Source organism: Nerophis ophidion, linkage group LG07 (genome assembly GCF_033978795.1).
Source record: "Nerophis ophidion isolate RoL-2023_Sa linkage group LG07, RoL_Noph_v1.0, whole genome shotgun sequence".
In the NCBI taxonomy this organism is placed as follows: Eukaryota; Metazoa; Chordata; class Actinopteri; order Syngnathiformes; family Syngnathidae; genus Nerophis; species Nerophis ophidion.
The window spans coordinates 29743848-29763847 of NC_084617.1; the positions used below are offsets into that span (position 1 = coordinate 29743848).

General features: G+C 37.9%; 1 protein-coding gene across 5 annotated transcripts in view; it reads left to right on the forward strand.

Annotated features, from left to right (window-relative positions):
* The window catches only part of LOC133556191 (E3 ubiquitin-protein ligase RBBP6-like), a 63197-nt gene that overhangs the window by 32787 nt on the left and 10410 nt on the right, over positions 1–20000 (forward strand). For 3 of the 5 annotated variants that reach the window (XM_061905876.1, XM_061905879.1, XM_061905880.1), the window contains 11 exons: positions 86–225; positions 1574–1743; positions 1808–1911; positions 1976–2113; positions 6129–6190; positions 7837–7906; positions 7978–8005; positions 9640–9664; positions 9727–9981; positions 10045–10155; positions 13189–15666. In XM_061905876.1, the coding sequence (XP_061761860.1) occupies positions 86–225; positions 1574–1743; positions 1808–1911; positions 1976–2113; positions 6129–6190; positions 7837–7906; positions 7978–8005; positions 9640–9664; positions 9727–9981; positions 10045–10155; positions 13189–15666 (3581 nt within the window). The remainder of the gene's footprint in view (positions 1–85; positions 226–1573; positions 1744–1807; positions 1912–1975; positions 2114–6128; positions 6191–7836; positions 7907–7977; positions 8006–9639; positions 9665–9726; positions 9982–10044; positions 10156–13188; positions 15667–20000) is intronic. The other 2 variants (XM_061905877.1, XM_061905878.1) reach the window with 2 other exon arrangements.

Below are 20000 nucleotides of genomic sequence, written 5' to 3' on the forward strand. Positions count from 1 at the left end.
GTAGAAATGGTTAATTTGTTTGTAGTTCTTCTGTTGGAAAAAACATTTGATGTTTACTCAAAGTATTCACTCTTGTTGGCGGCAGGATAAAAACTTTGAAGCTCCTCCGAAGATGAAGAAGAGCACGGGCATCCCTCGTTCCTTCATGGTTGAGGTGAACGACCCGACCACCAGGGGGGCCATGCTGACCAACTGTGGACGTTACGCAATCCCTGCCATTGATGCGTGAGTGAGCTCCGTGTTTGGCAACATCGTGCGATATTTCAAGGTCAAGGCCTTCAAAATGAAGAGGTCAGACCATCGGCAGTATTCTTCGCGCGTGAAGCGATGTAGCGACACCACCATTGACGTTCGGTTTCAGGCCTTGTTTTCAGCTAAACAGTTGCAGTATTTACCACCAAGAAACATTATTAAACACATTGTGTATGGTTGTCAAATTGTGGTATGACTTGTGAAATTGGGATTGGTGCTCACCTACATAGTCTTCTGTTGAGTAAGAGAGTCAAACCTGAGGTGAAAAAACTGTCTTGATCATGTCAAATAGTAACTATTCAGCTAGTATTTGTCTTCCAGGTAAGTGTTCATTTGTTTACTACAAAACGCCGTACAAAACATGCGTGAATGTAAACAGCAATTAAGTTCAAACAACAAACACATATCAAATGTACCCTCTGATAAAGATATGAACAGACGTTCTATGGTTAAGTTCATTTCGAACACGCGCATATTTCACACTTTTATATTTTCTCATGGCATGTCCGAAAAGGAGTAGAAAGAACCACAGCTTATTTAATTATATACCTTTTTTTCCAGTTCTCAGCAGTTACTAACGTTTAAGTACACATCCTGTTGTCAATATGTAACACAAATGAATAATTAAGTTGTTAAGTATGTTATGATCCCAAAAACTCATTTAAAAAAATGTGGAGACCTGGCATTCCAGGCTGTAACTTGCACCAATCTGTCACTCCTAATCGATAAATTCAATGAAATCTTATTCCTCGATGTCGCTTCTAAACAACTCTGCCAACTCCAGTGGTATGTGCCGCTTCCTGTTGTCGTTTTCTGCTGCATATTTCACTACGTCAAGCTTCTAATCTGCAGTACATGATTTCCTTTTCGGTGCCATTTTTGTTTAGCCCTTCTCAGTTTTATAAGTTACCGCCATCTTAATAGCTACGGCAGTAGCTTATAGCATATAGCAGTTAGCATCCCATGACCCACAATGTACCTCTGCCATGACCATCCCCCACTGAATTCTTATTGGTAGACGTGTGTGTGTGACGATTGCTGACGTGTGTGTGACGATTGCTGACATTTTCTTCTTCTCTTCCGCGAGTGAGATAAATAATATTTGATATTTTACGATAATGTGTTAATAATTTCACACATAAGTCGCTCCGTAATATGTATTTCGCACCCCTGGCCAAACTATGAAAAAAAACTTTGATTTATAATCTGAAAAATACTGTACTTAGTTTTTAGTGGCCCTTTAGGGGGCACTTACGTCCCAACAATTGAGCCCGTTGTTAAGAAACACTGAACAAGGTGTGACAACTTTGTGTGTCCACAGTGAGGCGTACGCCGTGGGCAAGAAGGAGAAGCATCCGTTTATCCACCAAGAGCCTCAGCCAGAGGAGGAGAAAGAAGCTGTGCCTGAAGAACTTCAGTGTCTGATCTGTGGTGACCTGCTGGTGGACGCCGTGGTCATTCCCTGCTGCGGGAACAGTTACTGCGACGACTGTGAGTGCTTCAGCCGCTCCACTCTTGGACAATACTTTGGCATTTGAGCCGCTTCTCTCGGTAGGTATTCGCACCGCCCTGCTTGAGTCCGAGGGACACGTCTGTCCCACCTGCAACCTAGCGGACGTCTCCCCCGACTCGTTGATCACCAATAAATTCCTCAGACAGGTAAAGCAGTGTGAGCGTAATTCGCCAAGTGCGGATGATTGTATTGCATGGTGGCTTCCCCCAGGCTGTGAATAACTTTAAGAAGGAGAAAGGCTACAGCAGAAGTCTGGGAAGGACGTCTGCCGCTCCCCAGTCCCTGGGTGCCGCGCCAACACCTAGTCCTGTGCCCCACAAGATCCACCTACTGAACAACAGACTGCAGGTCAGCCAACACCTTCACCTTTGGATGTTCTTCTTACCTATTTATTAAAGACAAAACTTTGTGACCTACGTTATTGGTACAGAAGTACCTCAACTTGCGCTTCTATCACCGAGCCCAGCACATCAGCCCCGCCCATTGAAATGAACTGTTAAATTTAAACACAATTTCAACATACTGTATGTCTTAAGTCACTTTTAGAAATATTGTAAGAAAAACAATACAATAACTTCAACAGGTTTCCCCCTACAAAAGGTCCCTAATATGAACCCTTAATTAGTCATTTTACTCTTGATTTGAATGGTATTAAATCATTCTATTTAGCCTATTTGCAGATCACGACTTTGTCAAATGATATAAAAGCATGTTATAAATAAAAATAAAAAAAAAGGACCAATGATTGTTGTCACATGTGTGTGACAATCATTGTTCTCTTTATTTGACCCATCAACCCTGATCTCCCCCTGAGAGGTGAGGGGAGCAGTGGGCAGCAGCGGTGGCTGCGCCCGCGAATCATTTTTGGTGATTTAACCCACAATTCCAACCTTTGACGCTGAGTGCCAAGCAGGGAGGTAATGGGTCCCATTTTTATAGTCTTTGGTTTGAACTCACAACCTACCAATCTCAGGGCGGACATTCTAACCACTAGGCCACTGATACAAAGATTATTATGCGGTAATCTGGAGATTACCGCATAAGGTACCACAGGTACTTTATGTGGTACACCAAATAATCACTTCATTAAATTACATTTATTTGATTTGATTCATAAATAAAGTACAGTGTTTTATTTTACTATATTCAAACAGTGTTACTGTTCAAACTGTGTATTGACAGTGGCCAAAATTATTAGATATTAAGGCTGTCAAAGAAAAAAAAAATTGTAATTAATCGCAATTCTTAGGTATAACGATTCTTAATCGATTAAAAAAAAAAAAGTTTTTTATATATTTAAAAAAAAAAAGTTTTTATCCTGTCACTCCAATCATATTGTTGATGTAAATCACAAGTGTCAAACACAAGGCTGAGGGGGAAAATACTTATTTTAAACTAATATTAGCTGATCGTGCCAATCATATTATATACTGAATTGTTAAACTATTTTTGTAAAAAAAAAAAAAATTGTTAAATATCTGCTGGTCACTTTTTTTATGATTTTAAAGCAAGTTATACATAAAAAAAATCTAATGATCAAATGCATATGCATTTCGATTAATCATGATTAATCACAGGTTATTACCCGCATACAAAATGATCTATATCTGCTGTACAGATTTACTGTAGAAAAGAGAAGTGTTGGACACTTCTCTTGTATTTTAAATGTATTTATTCACATTTTATTAAACAAAACCAGTTTTCTATTAAGTAATATAGAAATTCATCAGAGTTATCTATTTTATGGATAACAGCTGGCATAGACCTGGTACCCATTGTTATTAATAAAAGTATTGATTTTGAATGGAAAATCGATTCCAAATTGAATCGTATGCTGCCCAAGGATTCCAAGCCCTATTAAATATACTTGTTAAATAAAAACTTTTTTTTTAATGAACACTTAGGCCGACTACGCTGCCGTATTTTAATGTTGGTCATTATGGTGGTACTTGGCGAGCCAAATGTTTTCTGAGGGTGGTATTTGGCAGAGGTGTGGACTCGAGTCACATGACTTGGACTCGAGTCGGACTGGAGTCATGAATTTGATGACTTTAGACTCGACTTGACAAAATGTATAAAGACTTGCAACTCGACTTAGACTTTAACATCAATGACTTGACTTGGACTTGAGCCTTTTGACTTGACATGACTTGCTACTTTCCCTCCAAATCCCAAAGATTAAAAAGTTATTCAGGAGCGCTCCGTATCTTCCATTGTGTACGCAAGTGCGTCAGAGTGTGTGCGATGACAGCCCGTGCGCTACCTGTCAGTACAACAGCCAATCAAATTACATCCACGTTATTTTCGTCACAGCATTCATCCAATCAAATTGCAGGAAAACCAACGAAGAAGAGCTCTCAAACAATAGAAGAATAAGTGAGGAAAAATTATGCCATAAAGTGTTTTGTTCGGGTATTAAAACTACGACTTGGTTAACAAAAAAGGAATTCCAGTTTGCAAAACATGCTTTTGGAAGATTACAGACGGAGACGCAACAACTTTCACCTTCGTTCGACATTTGAAGTTGCACAAAGAAGGATACGTTTTGACTGTAAGCTGACGTTTTTTGGCTGAGTAACGTAACTTTTATTTGCAGTGTAGTTAAATCAGTGAGGCTGTAAACTCACTGCTAACGTTAGAACCATAGACATCTTATAAGTAGGCGCAGCATCGAGCGCTACTGCCTACTGGCGCAGACATGACGCGGGGCCGCCATCTTGGAGTGGTGATCCGCTCCACTCAGTGCAATACATTTGGCAGGAGCAATGAACTGTCAGCACATTTAATTAATTTTACCCCACTGAATACCACTGAGATTCACGTGCTTTTTTTTTCATACGTGTAACTATGATAAAGGACACATGTTTTGGCGTGTTCATAATTTGTTTAACAGTAAAAGAATATTCTTATATGCTAAAAGTGACCAGATGGCTGAGATCAAAACTGGGAATAATCATCCCAGAGAAGGGGGAAAAACAGTCAGCTATTTTTATGTTGAAGAAACAATATGATTAGTTTATATATACATGCATATATCCTGCATAAACAATGTATGAATACATAAGTTATCTATATATCTTACGAACCTATAGACCAGTGGTTCTCAAATAGAGGTACTTGAATGTATGCCAAGGGGTACATGATTTTTTTTTTTGTATATTCTAAAGATAGCAACAATTCAAAATCCTTTATAAATATATTGATTAAATAATACTTCAACAAAATATTTTGTGCAAATAAGTACAGCAGCACTTGTTTTTTCAAATGTGTTTATACTGTAAAGGAATGAGTTAAATGTTTAAAATAACTGGTTAATAGTGCTATTACGAAGTGCAATGTCAGCACTTTTTTTATATAATGAATACATACAGTGTTTTAAAAGCATACACAATCTGTGTAAATATATTAGTCTGTGGTTGAAAAGACTTGAAATGACTCAAAACTCAAATTGCAGGATTTGGGACTTGACTTGAGACTTTCCAGTATTGACTTTGGACTTGACTCGGGACTTGCCTGTCTTGACTCGGGACTTTACTTGAGACTTGAGGGCAAAGACTTGAGACTTACTTGTGACTTGCAAAACAATGACTTGGTCCCACCAAATACTATTTTGTGAACATCGTTTGAGAACCACTGGAGTATTCACATATACTGCTAAAGAAGGGACTATTCAATTGATGAAAAATATGTTTATATACCACAACGAAGGCCCGAAGTTAATACATTGTAACAAAATTAATAATAATATATGTTAACTAAATTGTCAGTAAAATTAAAGTGTGAATGGAAACACAGCTTCACCGCTTTAGTCATGATTTCTGCGCTGAAGAAACTTTAGCTCCAGACTCCTTGTGTTTGTTTATTTTCATTACTGCCACAAGTGGTGGAAAAGTGTATAACAACTGAAACTGATGTTTTTGCCATAAAATGCAACAACATTGGACAGCATTGACCTCTATTAGCAGACTTCATAGGATTTAGAAATAATTTTAATCTCTTCTGGTACCTCTGTGTCAAAATTTTGTCTTTTTTTCATTGTGCCTATCTGGTATGCTGCACCATTTAAAGTTAAGTTAAAATACCAATGATTGTCTCACGCACACACTAGGTGTGATGAAATTTGTCCTCTGCATTTGACCCTTCCCCTTGATCACACCCTGAAAAGTGAGGGGAGCAGTGGGCAGCAGCAGTGCCGCGCCCGGGAATCATTTACGGTGATTTTTGTTGTTGTTTATTGTGCCATACACCAAGTATGGGCGCTGGGCCGCTCTTTCAACAACCTGCATTGCCACTTAATTTGTGTTTTACTGACAATAATCTGCTGTTGCCTCTTTTCTTTTTAACTACGACCTGCTGCCTACAGTCTGAGATCAGCCAGCCTGGAGCTCATTCGGCAGTCAGCCTACCAGACCAGCTACCTTCCAAGTATGTATGCAACCAAATCAATCAGCACTTTGCACCTTGTGGAGCCTGAGAAGGTCATTACATTCCGAGAACTAGGGTTGTATATTATTTTTTACATCGCTATGCAGACTGGTCGCCAGCCAATCGCAGAGCACGTTTAGTAGTCCGGTCACTTACAAAAGGTAAACATGCTAAGCTTTATAGGCTACAAGTAGCTAGCAGCTACACAACGGCTAAGCCAACAATAGCATACAAACGAGACATAGGTAATAATCATTGAACAATAAAATGTGTCAATAGAAACAGGTATCAAATAATTATAGTTGCATATTAGAAAGCATAGTGGAACCTTGATTTATATAAACCTAATTGGTTCTTAAATTGAAAAGTTAGTATAGTGAATCCAATATAAAGTCTGTATTATAATGCATGTATGTTCTCTTTGAACACAATATAAAGTAATATATACGGTACTGTATATCAAACAAACATAACAAGGCGATAGATCAACCTTCTCTAAATCAACTACCCAAAAAACAACGACAAGCTAAACTGTCCTGTGCACACACAGTCTCTTTCGCGTCCTCACAACAATCAGAAATCACACTAATCCTTAACTTTAACAACCATATTGCTACGATAATACATATTTTAAAGAAGTACTATCCACTTACAGTAAATCATATTGGCCAAGTGTCTTCATGAGCTGCTTCTTTGGCCTACAAGAGGAGAGGAACAACGGATAGAGTGAGAGAAGTGAGGCGAGAGGTAGTCTTCTCCGTTGTGAAATAAGTCCGCTTAGGCATATTTTTCTCGAAAAGTCTGTTCTCATCACAATGAAAAACCTCCTGTGGTACAAAGCATGCATCCTCAGTCTCTTTAATACGAGCTAGCACAAAATGGCTGCCAGCGGGACGTTGAATGAATGAAGCGTTCGCTCTAAAGGTGGGGGAAATAATTAGAGGCATTGTAATCCGGACATGGACGATTATAAAATTGATTAGTTAACATCAATCAAATTATTTATTGTACATAAAGTAAAGCAGACAGTTCTAAAATGTGTCTGACTGCAATGAGCAACCTCATCGAGAGATCTGACCACTTCCTTTACTATAGGGCACTTATGTTCCATTTTTACACACGTTTTTATTAATTTATTCAATTTTCAGTTTTTAATACTTTATTATTATTATTTTCGCTTATTTAGTGAAACGAAAATAAATGTAAAACTGCATTTTACATCGATTGAAAATGCATCAATAATCAACTTTTAATCCAATAGTAACTTCTGAATCATAATGGTATCATGAGGTGCCCAAAGATTCCCACCTCGATTTCGCACACAGAGGAATATTTGGGTGCGATTACCACAATTACCACTCCACTTCAACTTAAAGGCAGCGCAAGTCCATTCCAGATGGTTAATAATAAATAAGTTAGTTTTTTTCATAGCTACTATTGTTGGACTCTTATCAAACATTTTCTAACATTCTGCACTCAAATATCAAGTGTGTATGACTCCTGCTGATACCAATATTGGAATGGTATGAAAGTAAGTGGCAAAGTTGTATTGACCCCTACTCTCATCTGATTCAAGTTCTTACCTTTCACTTCACTGACTGTGACCAGAGTGGTTGTGTTCACGATGATTGTTTCGTTTTCCATAGTGAAAGAGAAACAAAGACACAAGATCCTTTGGTCCCTTCTGTGCTGCCGTCAAACCAAGCTTCCACGCCTGTGAGGACACATACACTTCCTCTTTGTTTTGGCATTAAAGTGTGTGCTTGATGTGCTGTTTGTGTGTTTAGGTTCACACCGACCCCAAGCAGCACACAGGTGAGAATGTGTTTCAACACTCTCCTGGGAAAGTTTCTATTATTGAATATAAAATGCAGTAAAAGGTTTTTACTCACTTCTAACTATTCATAAGTATAAAAAACATTTTCTGCAAGTAAAAAAAATGATTTATAGTTTAAAAAACTTTTTTTTCAAGTAAAAAAAAAAGATTTGCAAGTATAAAAACAATGTAGTTAAATAAAAAAGGTTCACAAGTTTAAAAACTAATTTCTACTCCTGAAAAAACATTTTTCATGTACAAAAACATTATTTTTATATGAAAAAAAAGATTTAAAATTATAAAAATAATTTTCTACAGCTTTAAAAAAATATTTGCAGGTATAAAAACAATTTTCATCAATAAAAAAAGATTCCCAAGTTTAAAAACAATTTTATCAAAGTAAAACAAGATTTGCAAGTATTAAAGCAATTTTCTGCAAGTAAAGATTCGTGAGTACAAAAACAATTATTTTCAATACAAAGGTTCGCAAGATTTAAAACTATTTATGCTCCTGAAAAAACAATTTGCATGTTTAAAAACATTTTATTTCAATTGGAAAAAAAGTCTAAAAATATTTTTTTTTAATTAAAAAAACGATTCACAAGTATAAAAAAAATGTCTTCAATCAAAAAAAAAGATTTGCAAGGTAAAAAACAATTTTCAGCTGCAGAAAAAATTTTGCATGTAGAAAAAAAGTTATTCAATTTGAAAAATGATTTGCAGATATTAAAAACACATTTATCGAATTAAAAAACAAATGACAAGAATGAATCCAATTTTATACATTAAAAAAAAAAGATTTGCAAGTATAAAAACATTTTTCTTCAATCAAAAAAAGATTTGCTAGTTTAAAAACTATTTTCTGCTACTAAAAAAACAATTTGTAAGTATAAATACAATGTTCTTCAATTAAAACAAGATTTGAAAGTTTAAAAACAATTGTATACCTTTAACAAAATGATTCACAAGTATAAAAACAATTTTCTTCAATCAAAAAAAATTATTTGCGAGTTTTAAAGCAATTTTCTACATGTAAAGATTCGCAAATATAAGAACAATTTATTCAATGAAAAGATTTGCACGTTTAAAAACAATGTTCTGCTTCTAAATAAAAACTATTTGCAAGTATAAAAACACATTTCTGTAATTAAAAAAACAATACACAAGTACAAAAACAATTGTATTAAAAAAAATTATAAATTATTTGCAAGTATAAAAACAATTTTCTGCAAGTTAAAAGTTTTGCCAGTAATATTCCACACTGTGCGATGCACACACCTGCACTCAGAGCACCCGTAATTGACTCAGTGCGACTGAGTCAATTCAAGACCATCAGAGCTATTGTTATTTGCGAATGGTGCCATCTGCCTAAATCTACAAGAAGAAGCCGCAGATTGACCAGCAGCACCACCCGTAGTTGTTGAGTGTGAATTACGGGTGCTGTGAGTGCAAGTGTGGATCATGCTGGGTGGAATATTACTGCCAAAAAGTTTTAACTAGTTTTTTTAATTGAACGCTATTTCTTTTTGCATGTGAATTGTTGGGTAAAACATTGTTTGTTTGTGGAGTTTTGGCAGTGATTTAACTGCATTATTAATATATTTAACCTGTTTTTTTCTCCTCCCATTGAAAGGTCCAGGCCCAGGCAGCATGTACAGGTCAGTGCAGCTTGTGTCTTTGAGTTTGTCTGAAGTCTAACCACAAACTTGTCTTCTCCCAGCAGCTCCTCCTCGTCCTCAGTTTGTCCCACTGGACTCCCCGCTGAACCCCCCTCCTCCTCCCACCCACCTGCTCTGCCTCCTCTGTTCTCCAGCCACCACTTCCATCCCTTCCACCCAGGTCAGCGACACCCAAGTCATCCCAGCTGGACTCAGCCGAGCCCTCAGGTGCCCCACATGCCTCCCCTCCTGCCCTCCTCCATGCCGCCCCTCACCCAGAGGGACAGGTTCAGTCATCAGCACCAGGAGAGAGAAAGGTAACCACAGCGACACGTCGTCTTCACGCTCACCTCTTAGATTTGTCCGCCTGTGTCCGACAGGTCTCCGCATGCACGGTCCTCCCGCAGACATTCCTCTCGTTCCAAGTCCAAATCCTCTCGCTCTTCTAGCAGATCCAGTCGATCCCGGTCCAGATCCCATGGTAGATCTAGGTAATGAGATTTGATACAGATCTGATGAAGATTAGATCTCTGCATGAGATGTAAAGTAAGATTGGTATCCATCCCAACTGAACATTATTGTGTAACTATCACAGAATAATTACCAAATTTTTTGGACTATAGAGCTCATCTGTATATAAGCCGCACCCTCAACATTCTAGAAGAAAAAAATATTTTCCATATATTAGCCGCACTGGACTATAAGTTGCAGACATATAAGTTGTGAAATGAGTTATTTACACAGAAATATTATTTACATACTTGAATTATTTCCAAAAGGTGTCTGTAACACGGCAGTAAAACGGGGGATCAAACAAAACAGAAGTCATAGTCACGGACCCACTAGCTGCGCAAGCTAGCTCTCCAATCAGCTAAACAGACTCAATAAATCCACGGTGATGTTTTGGTGAATTTACTGAGGAATTTGTGTTGCTGGGTCAGGTTTGGTTTTGGAATTGGATTGCATTCTTATGGTATTGCTGTGTATTGGTTTGTTGGATTGATAAAAAAAAAATATATATTTATTTTTATTTTTTTTTAATGAGAATTGATTCTGAATCGTACAACGTGAGAATCGCGATTCATATGCGAATCGATTTTTTCCCACACCCCTAGTAATTACCCCTAAATGGAAGACTTTCCATTTGCGGTTAGCAAACTCATCCATAAGATGGTGCCATAGCACAAACCATAAAACACTTTTTAGATGCAGTTGCTTGTTGTTGTTTTTTTTTTTATTCTTTTTTATTATTTTTGCAATGGCTGTTTTCAGAGAAAAAAATAAATAGTTGCACCGTCTTATAAACCGCAGGATTTAAAGTGTAAAAAGAAGTAGCGGTTTATGATATAATTTACAGTATGTTGTATTTTGATAATTTCTACAGTATCTAAACTAGTAATTTTTTTCTCATGCTGTACACTCATGTTGCTTCTAAACGAGAGAGCGATCGATTATCAGCAAATTATTGGTGTCGGGCTCTTTTTTTTTTCTTTTTTTTTACAAGGAACTATTTCAGCAGATAGAGCAGATATTTTTGCTGGAGCCCACATTTTAATTTTTTTGTTAATTTAAGAATGAAAATTACTCTCATTGTCAATAATTTTTTTAAATACATTTTGATATCTGACAGGGCATTTGCAGTGCTGGTCTCCTACAGTACGTCTCTTCTGCTTACTTGTCAAAACTTCCAATATTGGGAAATACAGTTTTTGTCCTTTTTTCCCGGTATCTTCCAGTCCTGTTTTGTTTCTTTTGGCTACTGCAGCAATGACGTCGCTCGACAAGACTCCCTGTCGGCAAATAACGGGACAGAGACGCACAGACATGAAGACCACAGAAAATATATATCTGCCAAAAATCAAAACTTTGTGTAAACATCTTGACAAATGTGAGACGATTGTATAAGGAAAGAAGTGCAGGCAGCAGCTCACACATTCTCATAATTTCTGTAACATCCAGGAAGAATTTATGTCAGCCATCTTGAAAAATGTCTCAACTACAATCTACAAGAGGAGCTCAGAATTGTTTTTATTTAAATGTAATGTTATATTTTATTGTAATATTAACTTACATTGTATCAAATGTATAAACTGTTAACATTTTTAGAAAATTTAGTAGATGGTAGAGTTATTGTGAGGTACAAAAATCCAAAATGTATATTAATTTCCAGGAGATTTCCCATATACTTTATGTCAGAATGTCCAACATTCACACACAAGATTCTACACCAAAAAAAAAATGCTGATTATTAAGTAGATGATTTGTGAGCTTTAAAAATATCCCAGATTACCCAAAATTCCTGGTTTTCCAGGACATTTTGCCCATTGAAAATGAAAGCGCCAACTTTCAAACATGCTCAACTCCCACATTTCTCACCCGATTGGAACCCTTTCACCATCCACACACTCACTCACCTCGGAGAATCAAACAACCATTTTCCTAGTTTAGAACAATTTCAGGAATCCCAAAAATTCCAAAGCCCTTTTTTGACCTTGTGCTGGAAATTTTTTACACTCCACATTTTTCAACCGTTTTTGACTATTCCACCTTCAAAACATTCCTCTTAGTTGGGACAACAAATGCTCCTATTTTTCCATACAAATTCCTGTTTTTTCCCAAAATCCATTTCCAATTTAAAATGTTACGTCAACAAGCTCAGCTCGATATTTTTCTAAAAATCCCTATTTTCCTGAAATTTCCAGGAAATTCCCATTGAAATGAATGAAGATATTCAGAGTTCTACAATGCCCTAAACTCTCAAAATTGTGCGCCATTTTTTAAACCCGATTCCGACCTTTTAACCATCCACCCACACTCTTCCAAAATATTGAACACGCAACACGTTTTCCCTTTCTCAAAATTTCCGGTTTTCCTGGAATTTTCTGCCATTGACAATGTTTGGGCATTATACAATCTACTGCATATCCCACATTTCTCACCCAATCCACACACTCCACTCACCTTGGACATTCAAGCATTTGAGTTCCACTCACACGTATCAGCGGTTATGATGCCACTATTTAGCATTAAAGAAATACATCATTAGTTAAGTACATAGTAATAAGCACTACTCAAGCATCAAGCCTTTTGTCCTGCATGGCAACAAATCCCTATTTAAGTTTTTTTTTAAACTAATTTAAGAATAAGAATTACTGTCATTGTCAATAATTTTTTTCCACATAAGTTTTAATATCTGACAGGGAAACACAAAGTGCTGTACAAAACAAAACACAAAAATAATAATAGAAGAGAAGAAAAAATACAAACAGATGCACACTATTAACAATAACTAAGCAAAAACAAAACATGGCACTGAGGATTTGAGGAAAAACTAAAATTGAGTATCCAGAATATGATCAATTATATGTAAAAATTCAAATATGAATAAGTTAATAAAAATATAACATTAAGAGAATAATAATAGAAATATTAATGATTAAAATAGAAAACACAATAAAATTAAAATGGTGTCATCACTCCAAAAGTGGTAATCAAAGACCTCTAATGGTTATATTTCTCTTCAGGCCCAGGTCCCCGTACTCCCGGCACAAAGTCCCGCACAGTCGCTCCTACAGTTACGGTTATAAGAGGTCCCGCTCGCCCACGCCGTCCTCCTCATCTTCACCCCGCCAGGGCTCCCAATCCGAGCGCAGACACCGCCATCACAGCAAAAGGTCTTCTCACAGCAGCCACAAATCCAGTAGACAAGCAGACCGCTCACCGTTGCCGGGGAGGACGACGTGCGACCCCGGGCGGCGTCACGCCAGCCTGGACGCTGAGGGCGATCACTACCAGCAGTGGAAGCTCCAGTACAAGGAGTGGTATGAGAAGTACTGCAGCAGCTACGTAAGCCACTACCACCACCTGCCGCCTCCGCTCCTCTCCCTTCCTCCTCCCCCGAATCCAATGTGGGCGGAGCAAGCGGAGAACCAAGCCGGCCGCGGGTTGGACGCCTCTGCAGCGTACCGCCGCTCCCCTCCATCCCAGTCGTCCAGCGAGAGTCGCTCTCTACACTCTGCCTCATCCAGTCGCTCTCCACCGTCTGCCTCTTCCAGCGACTGCAGCTCACCGCCGTCTGAAGGCTCCGCTCCTCGGCGGGGGAGTACCGAGAAGGACCGCCACGCACAATTCAAAGGCGAGCGCAAGAGGAAGAACGAAGACAAAAAGATGTGTTCTGCGGACGCCACGGTCAGGAAGGAGAAGAAGAAACGTTGCACCGAGTCGATGGCGGCCAGCGACCAAATTGACCTGCGAGCTGAGGGAAAGGAGGAAGAAAAAAGTAGAGGAGGTGCAAAGAAAAGTAGAAGAGGCCAGGATGAGGAGAGACGCCGCAGCAAAGGGGAGAAAGACTCACACTCTGAGGGTGGACGGAGAGAACGGGAGGACCAGAAGAAAAGGAACAGAGAGAGTGGCGGAAAGAAAGCACTTCCTGTCAAAACCATGGACATCTGGCAGGCGGGAATGAAAGTGAAACCGCAGAAGAAAATTAGCATCAACATCAATCTGGACGGAAAGAAGCCCGCAGAAAAAAGTCAAATACGGCAATTGTCTCCTTCTGAGAGGACGGTGGAGAAACCCCAGGAAGACAAAGAGGTGATGGAAGATGGTGACACGTCACAGTCAAACATTCCAGACGCTGAACCAGAAAGCAAAGCGGTGGGAGAAGATGACGAAGATGTCCCCTTGTCACTGGAGCAGGAGGAAGAATCCACTGTGGGACAGAAAGAACATGGTGACACGTCACAGGGAAACATTCCAGACTCTGAACATCAGCAAGAGTCTGAAACAGACCGAGAAAGCAAACAAGTGAAAAAAGATGAAAACAAGGTAGAAGATGTCATGTCTCTGGAGCAGGAGGAACCTACAACTGAGGAAGAAATACATGTGGAGAAAAACAGCCAAGAGGAGGACATGACTGAAGATGGTGACAAGTTGGAGGCACAACCTTCAGAAAGTGAACAAGAATGCAAAGCAGTAGAAAAAAATTATGAAGATATCGCCATGCCACTGGAGCAGGAGGAACCTACAGCTGAGGAAGAAATACATGTGAAGAATATAAGCCAAGAGCAGGACGTAACTGAAGATGGTGACAAGTTGGAGGCACAACGTTCAGAAAGTGAACAAGAATGCAAAGTAGTAGAAAAAAATTATGAAGATATCACCATGCCACTGGAGCAGGAGGAACCTACAGCTGAGGAAGAAATACATGTGAAGAAAATAAGCCAAGAGCAGGATGTGACTGAAGATGGTGACAAGTTGGAGGCAGAACCTTCAGAAAGTAAACAAGAATCCAAAGCAGTAGAAAAAGATTATGAAGATGTCATCATGCCACTGGAGCAGGAGGAACCTACAGCTGAGGAAGAAATACATGTGGAGAAAATCAGCCAAGAGGAGGACGTGACTGAAGATGGTGACAAGTTGGAGGCCAAGATTCCAGACTCTGAACATAAGCAAGAGACTCAAACCAACCAAGAAAGCAAACAAGTGAAAGAAGATGAAAATAATTTAGAAGAGATTATCATGTCTCTCGATCAGGAGGAACTTACGGCTGACAAAGAAATAAGTGCGCAGGACGTGACTGAAGATGGTGAAAAGTTGGAAGCAGAACCTTCAGAAAGTGAACCAGAAAGCAAAGAGGTAGAAAAAGAGGATGACGCTGTCACCTTGTCCCTGGAGCAGGAGGAACTTACAGCTGACAAAGAACTGATTGTGGAAAACTGCAGCAAGGAGGAGAGGTTTCCACCTGATGGAAAGCTGCAAGGAGCAGAGAGGACTCCAGAAGCTGAGAGAGCGGATGAGAGCGTGAAAGAGGAGGAAGAGGACAGGAGTGAGACAAAGGGAGACCAAGAGTGTGTCACTACTGAAGATGAGGAGCACACACATGAGGAAAACTTGCCAGCAAACTGGAAAGAGGAAGTAAAGATGATGATGATCAGTCATGAAGAAGATGCTCTGATGAGGACGTCACACTCCAGTGAAGAAGAAGAAGACAAAGCCGACAGGTCAGCGTTTTTTATTTTTAACCTCCTGTTGGGATGATTGATTGATTGATTGATTGATTGATACTTTTATTAGTAGATTGCACAGTACAGTACATATTCCGTACAATTGACCACTAAATGGTAACACCCGAATAAGTTTTTCAACTTGTTTAAGTCGGGGTCCACGTTAATCAATTCATGATGTGTGCAAGTTTGACCCCAGTTCAATGTAGATATAAATATATATTTATTAGTTCCTCCAGGATGTGTTGCAGCCTCAAATGTTTGATTCCTCAGCAGCTTTGGCAGAAAGTTGCAACCTTTTTAGGAATAACAATATTTATCAATATTTTTCCTTAATCACACATTTAATAAAGGAAGTTAACCCATGCCTGCACTTAAGGCCAGATTACATTAGCAAAATCATGAGGATATTTGGCAAAAATCATGATGATTGGCAAAATAATGACTATTGGCAAAACTGACAATGATTATTCGCAAAAATGATGATGAATATTGGCATAAATCTTGATGATTATTAGCAAAACTGATGATTGGCAAAAATCTTAATGACTATTGGCAAAACTGACAATGATTATTGGCAACAATCATGATGATTATTGGCAAAAAAATCATGATGATAATTGGCAAAAATCATGTTGATTATTGGCATAGATCATGATTATTGATAAAAATGATGACTATTGGCAAAACTAACAATGATTATTGGCAAAAATCATGATGAATATTGGCATCAATCATGATAATTATTAGCAAAACCGATTGGCTAAAATCATGATGAATATTCGCAAAACTGACAATGATTATTGGCAACAATCATGATGATTATTGTCAAAAATCATGTTGGTTATTGGCATAAATCATGATTATTGACAAAAATGATGACTATTGGCAAAACACAATTATTGGCAAAAATCATGATGATTATTGGCAAAAACGACAAATATTGGCAAAAATCATGATTATTGGCAAAACTGAAAATAATTATTGGCAAAAATCCTGATGATTATTGGAAAAACAACAATGATTATTGTTCAAAATCATGATGATTATTTGCCAAAAAAACTGATTCGCCTAAATTACCGGTTATTGGCCAAAATGAAGATGATGATTGGCCAAAATGATGGTCACTGGCCAAAATCACAGTGATTATCTGCCAAAATCATAATGCTTATTGGCCAAAATCATGACGATTACAATCGTTCCCACGGACCAGCAATCAATAGAGTAAGTGGTGTGGAGGCGTGGTCGGGGCTGTGTCAAAATGACATTGACATTTTGCATAGTTGGCTAAACATATGTATGTTTTACTTTTTTTAAATGGCTATAAATATATTTCAAGATACATTTGTTAAGAGTGTCAACATATATATTTTTGCTACATTATATCAATTTAATGTATTTTTCAATTGTTGCTTTTTATTTTAGTACTACTATTTACATGTATTTTGCCCGTCTTGAATGTTAGAATTTAGTTTGGCGGATAAGTAAACGGTTCTGAAAATTAAACATTTAGGAGATGAAAGAACTTCAATCTTGAAGTTGGTTATTGATAGAAGTTAACAATGAAAGTTAGCATACACTGTAAAATAAAGTACATTAATATACAAATTAAGTGCACCTACAGTAAGAATCATGTTGAATTAACAGTTTGATATAAACTAAAAAAATACAAATAAAACCATATAGGAAAAAAGTTTGCTGTAATGCTGCTGGCTTAATGCTAACACAATAGACGACCCTATTAATAGGCTCATAAATAATTACCATTGCGATTGTTTTAAACTTGTAAAAAAAAATCTAAAATGATATTTTCATTAAACTTGACATGAAACAACAAATGTATTTCTACTTAGAAACACATTCATTAAACCAGTGGTTCTCAACCTTTTTTCAGTGTTGTACCCCCTGTGAACATTTTTTTAATTCAAGTACCCCCTAATCAGAGATAAAGAAGTAAAATACAGCACTATGTCATCAGTTTCTGATTTATTAAATTCTTTAACAGAGCAAAATATTGCTCATTTGTAGTGGTCTTTCTTGAACTATTTGGGAAAAAAAGATATAAAAATAACTAAAATCTTGTTGAAAAATAAACAAGTGATTCAATTATAAATAAAGATTTCTACACATAGAAATAATCATCAACTTAAAGTGCCCTCTTTGTGGATTGTAATAGAGATCCATCTGGATTCATCAACTTAATTCTAAAAATTTCTTGACAAAAAAAAAGAAATCTTTTACATCAATATTTATGGAAGATGTCCACAAAAAATCTAGCTGTCAACACTGAATATTGCATTGTTACATTTCTGTTCACAGTTTATACACTTACATTCCTATTTTGTTGAAGTATTATTCAATAAATATATTCATAAAGTATTTTTGAATTGTTGCTATTTTGAAAATATAAAAAAAAAAATCTCACGTACCCCTTTGCATATACCTTCAAGTACCCCCAGGGGTACGCATACCCCCATTTGAGAACCACTGCATTAAACTATTGTTGCTAACTTTGTACTACCAGGTTAGACTGCTGCTCTGCACTCTGTGCTCACTAACTTTGGAAGCCAACTCTGACTTGTAAACAAATAATGTAGTTAAAGGCCTACTGAAAGCCACTACTACCGACCACCTCAATGATGAAATATCAACATTGCAACACATGCTAATACGGCCGGTTTAGTTTACTAAATTACAATTTTATATTTCCCGCGGAGTTTCTTGTTGAAAACGTCGCGGAATGATGTGTGTTTGTGACGTTATTGGTTGAAGGGGACATACTAGCTCAGCACTACTTACGGCTAGAAGTCGTCTCTTTTCATCGCATAATTACACAGTAATTTGGACATCTGTGTTGCTAAATCTTTTGCAATTTGTTCAATTAATAATGTAGACTATAAAGAACAATGCTGTTGGTGGAAAGCGGTGTATGCCCTCCAAAATAGTTTCTCTCGTTTTGAGGAAATAACATTAGAGGAATTGTTACAACGTGTAAATGGAATAAAACAACATGTTTACTTGACCCTCTTCCTGGGAAACTGATCAAGGAGCTCTTTGAATTATTAGGTCCATCAGTGCTAAATATTATAAACTTATCACTCTCCTCGGGCAGTGTTCCCCTAGCATTCAAAAAAGCGGTTATTCATCCTCTTCTTAAAAGACCTAACCTCGATCCTGACCTCATGGTAAATTACCGACCGGTGTCTCACCTTCCCTTTATTTCAAAAATCCTTGAAAAAATTGTTGCGGAGCAGTTAAATGAACACTTAGCGTCTAACAATCTATGTGAAACCTTTCAATCCGGTTTCAGGGCAAATCACTCCACGGAGACAGCCCTCGCAAAAATGACTAATGATCTATTGCTAACGATGGATTCTGAAGCGTCATCTATGTTGCTGCTCCTCGATCTTAGCGCTGCTTTCGATACCGTCGATCATAATATTTTATTAGAACGTATCAAAACACGAATTGGTATGTCAGACTTAGCCCTGTCTTGGTTTAACTCTTATCTTACTGATAGGATGCAGTGTGTCTCCCATAACAATGTGACCTCGGACTACGTTAAGGTAACGTGTGGAGTTCCCCAGGGTTCGGTCCTTGGCCCTGCACTCTTCAGCATCTACATGCTGCCGCTAGGTGACATCATACGCAAATACGGTATTAGCTTTCACTGTTATGCTGATGACACCCAACTCTACATGCCCCTAAAGCTGACCAACACGCCGGATTGTAGTCAGCTGGAGGAGTGTCTTAATGAAATTAAACAATGGATGTCCGCTAACTTTTTGCAACTCAACGCCAAAAAAACGGAAATGCTGATTATCGGTCCTGCTAGACACCAAACTCTATTTAATAATACAACTCTAACATTTGACAACCAAACAATTAAACAAGGCGACACGGTAAAGAATCTGGGTATTATCTTCGACCCAACTCTCTCCTTTGAGGCACACTTTAAAAGCGTTACTAAAACGGCCTTCTTTCATCTCCGTAACATCGCTAAAATTCGCTCCATTCTGTCCACTAAAGACGCTGAGATCATTATCCATGCGTTTGTTACGTCTCGCCTTGACTACTGTAACGTATTATTTTCGGGTCTCCCCATGTCTAGCATTAAAAGATTACAGTTGGTACAAAATGCGGCTGCTAGACTTTTGACAAGAACAAGAAAGTTTGATCACATTACGCCTGTACTGGCTCACCTGCACTGGCTTCCTGTGCACTTAAGATGTGACTTTAAGGTTTTACTACTTACGTATAAAATACTACACGGTCTAGCTCCATCTTATCTTGCCGATTGTATTGTACCATATGTCCCGGCAAGAAATCTG